Raw genomic sequence first — 1,999 nt, 5'->3', positions numbered from 1 at the left:
CCTTTTTTTTTTTTTTTTTTGCTAAGGTGAATGGATGAAACATCCTTCCTGTATAATGAAAATTTCCCAAAATATTCAGTCTGAGTCAGACAACTGGCATTGATCTTTTCAGCTCCACTGGTTCAAGTTAGGAAAAATTAAAAGTAATACAAAGGAGAGGTTGGGGAAGTTATTTGAAAGTGTCAGGCAGCCTTCATTTTAGACAGTGGCTATAATGTGTACTGCAACAAAGAATGCCTAATGGAGTTTGCCTTGCTGGGAGGATTCCTCTTTTGGGTAGAGGTAGTAGAGAAGTGCAATGCTTTTGTAGTTGTATTAACCTATATTTTTATTAACAACAGGTAAACAAGTCTTTAGTTTTTCAGAGAAATGCCGTACTCTCTGAAGAGCAAATTGGTAGTGGGATTCCATCAGTATAGTCATCCTACTGGTCTTTTAGGGAACTGCCAGTGATACTGATGGAGAGGCGAGGTGTGCCTCAGAGCTGCAGTCTGCGACTAGGTCTTATTTAGCTGAAGTTGGCTAAAACAAAATGAGCCATAATAAAAGAAAATAGCACCTTTATACACCAAGTGAGATGTGTTGTCCGAACTGTGGATTTTAGACGAAGTCAGATTCCCGTTGTTCAGACAGAACTTTATCATGTTTCTGGTCCAGTGTTTGAGAAATGTTCTCCAAAATTCCAGTGGGTTTGGTTGGAGTTCTTGAATAGGCCAGTCTGTAAGGAGCCCTGCTTGAAAGTGTTAGTTTGCAGTGTACTTCAGGAAGGAGTCTGTTAAAGATTGGCATGTTTCACAAGATCAGAAAAATAGGAAAAAGGGAATTTGGATTTGGAGGTGGATGAGGAGGGTCCCAGTCTTCCAGGCACAAGGGCAGCAGTATGGAGACGGTCACACTATTAAAACCAGCCAGCTTCTACAAATTCTGGCTATCACATAAATTGTTAGTTATTTTTCTGGTTAAGTTGAGGTGAAATAAATAAATAAATAAGAATGTCATCACATCATATGCTTTTATTAGTGAAACTTAGATCCGTCTTGCATGCTCATTGAGTAATGCGTCTACACACTGTTGAATTTTACAGGAACCAGCTACTACACGTGCCCTTTAAACACTACCAGGTGAAGTGCTCAGACTGGCTACTGAAAGTGATCTGTGGCGTTGTGGACATCCGTACTGTTTATGCCTCTCACAAGAAGGCCAAAGCCTGCCTCATTTCCCGGATCAGCTGTGAGCGAGCGGGTGCCAGGTTTCACATACGAGGGGTCAATGATGATGGACACGTGTCTAACTTTGTTGAGACAGAGCAGGTAAATGGCTGAATGGATCCCATGGCGTTAAATAATTCAGTATGTTTGTGCATAAGTGGAGCATCATGTACACCAAGAACTTGAGAAGGTCGGAAAGTATAGACAGTTTTATGCATAAAGTGTCTTTTCATTCTTTCCCATGGAACATTTCTTCACAATCTGTTCTCTTTCTGGGCTTCTAGCTTCTTGGCACATGCACTTTGATTTATTCCCCAGTGTGACATTCTTGGCTCTAATGTGACATCAGAATATAAATGTATATTTTTAAATGGGTTCAGAAATTCCTGTCTCTAGAGCACACTTGACTCATGAACTCAACACACAAACCACCAGGTTCTCAATATTTACTGAAACTGATCAACCAGGAGGTCAGTGTGTTACAAAAAGAAAAAAATATTTGAGAGTAAATTTCACTTTCATTTGAAAGTACTTCTAAAAAACACACCTTTCCCAGCCTGTAGAAAATGGGAGAAAAGTGGGTTTGTCAACAAGTTTCCCTAGCATACACAGAGTTTTCACCATCAGTAATGTGCTGTAACCTGTATCTTATCAGTTCCCCAAATTAAATAAATGATTTCAGCAAAAAAAAAAAAAAAAATTGCTGGTTTAATTCTGTTTATATTATCACTGGTTTAATTCTGTTTATATTATAGTTTCATAGATAGTTTCATAGTTTCATAGATTTAGGG

The 1,999-nt window shown here is 38.8% G+C and overlaps 1 protein-coding gene across 3 annotated transcripts in view; it reads left to right on the top strand.

Moving 5' to 3' along the window:
- The window catches only part of SYNJ2 (synaptojanin 2), a 115,529-nt gene that overhangs the window by 52,952 nt on the left and 60,578 nt on the right, over window positions 1–1,999 (top strand). For all 3 annotated transcript variants that reach the window (XM_019527019.1, XM_019527020.1, XM_019527018.1), the window contains exon 4: window positions 1,085–1,310. In XM_019527019.1, the coding sequence (XP_019382564.1) occupies window positions 1,085–1,310 (226 nt within the window). The remainder of the gene's footprint in view (window positions 1–1,084; window positions 1,311–1,999) is intronic.

This window comes from Gavialis gangeticus, unplaced genomic scaffold, assembly GCF_001723915.1.
Source record: "Gavialis gangeticus isolate Ggan-Ray unplaced genomic scaffold, GavGan_comp1, whole genome shotgun sequence".
NCBI lineage: Eukaryota > Metazoa > Chordata > Crocodylia > Gavialidae > Gavialis > Gavialis gangeticus.
Note: the sequence above shows the minus strand (reverse complement) of the source record. Positions and strands in the feature narration are given on the sequence as shown.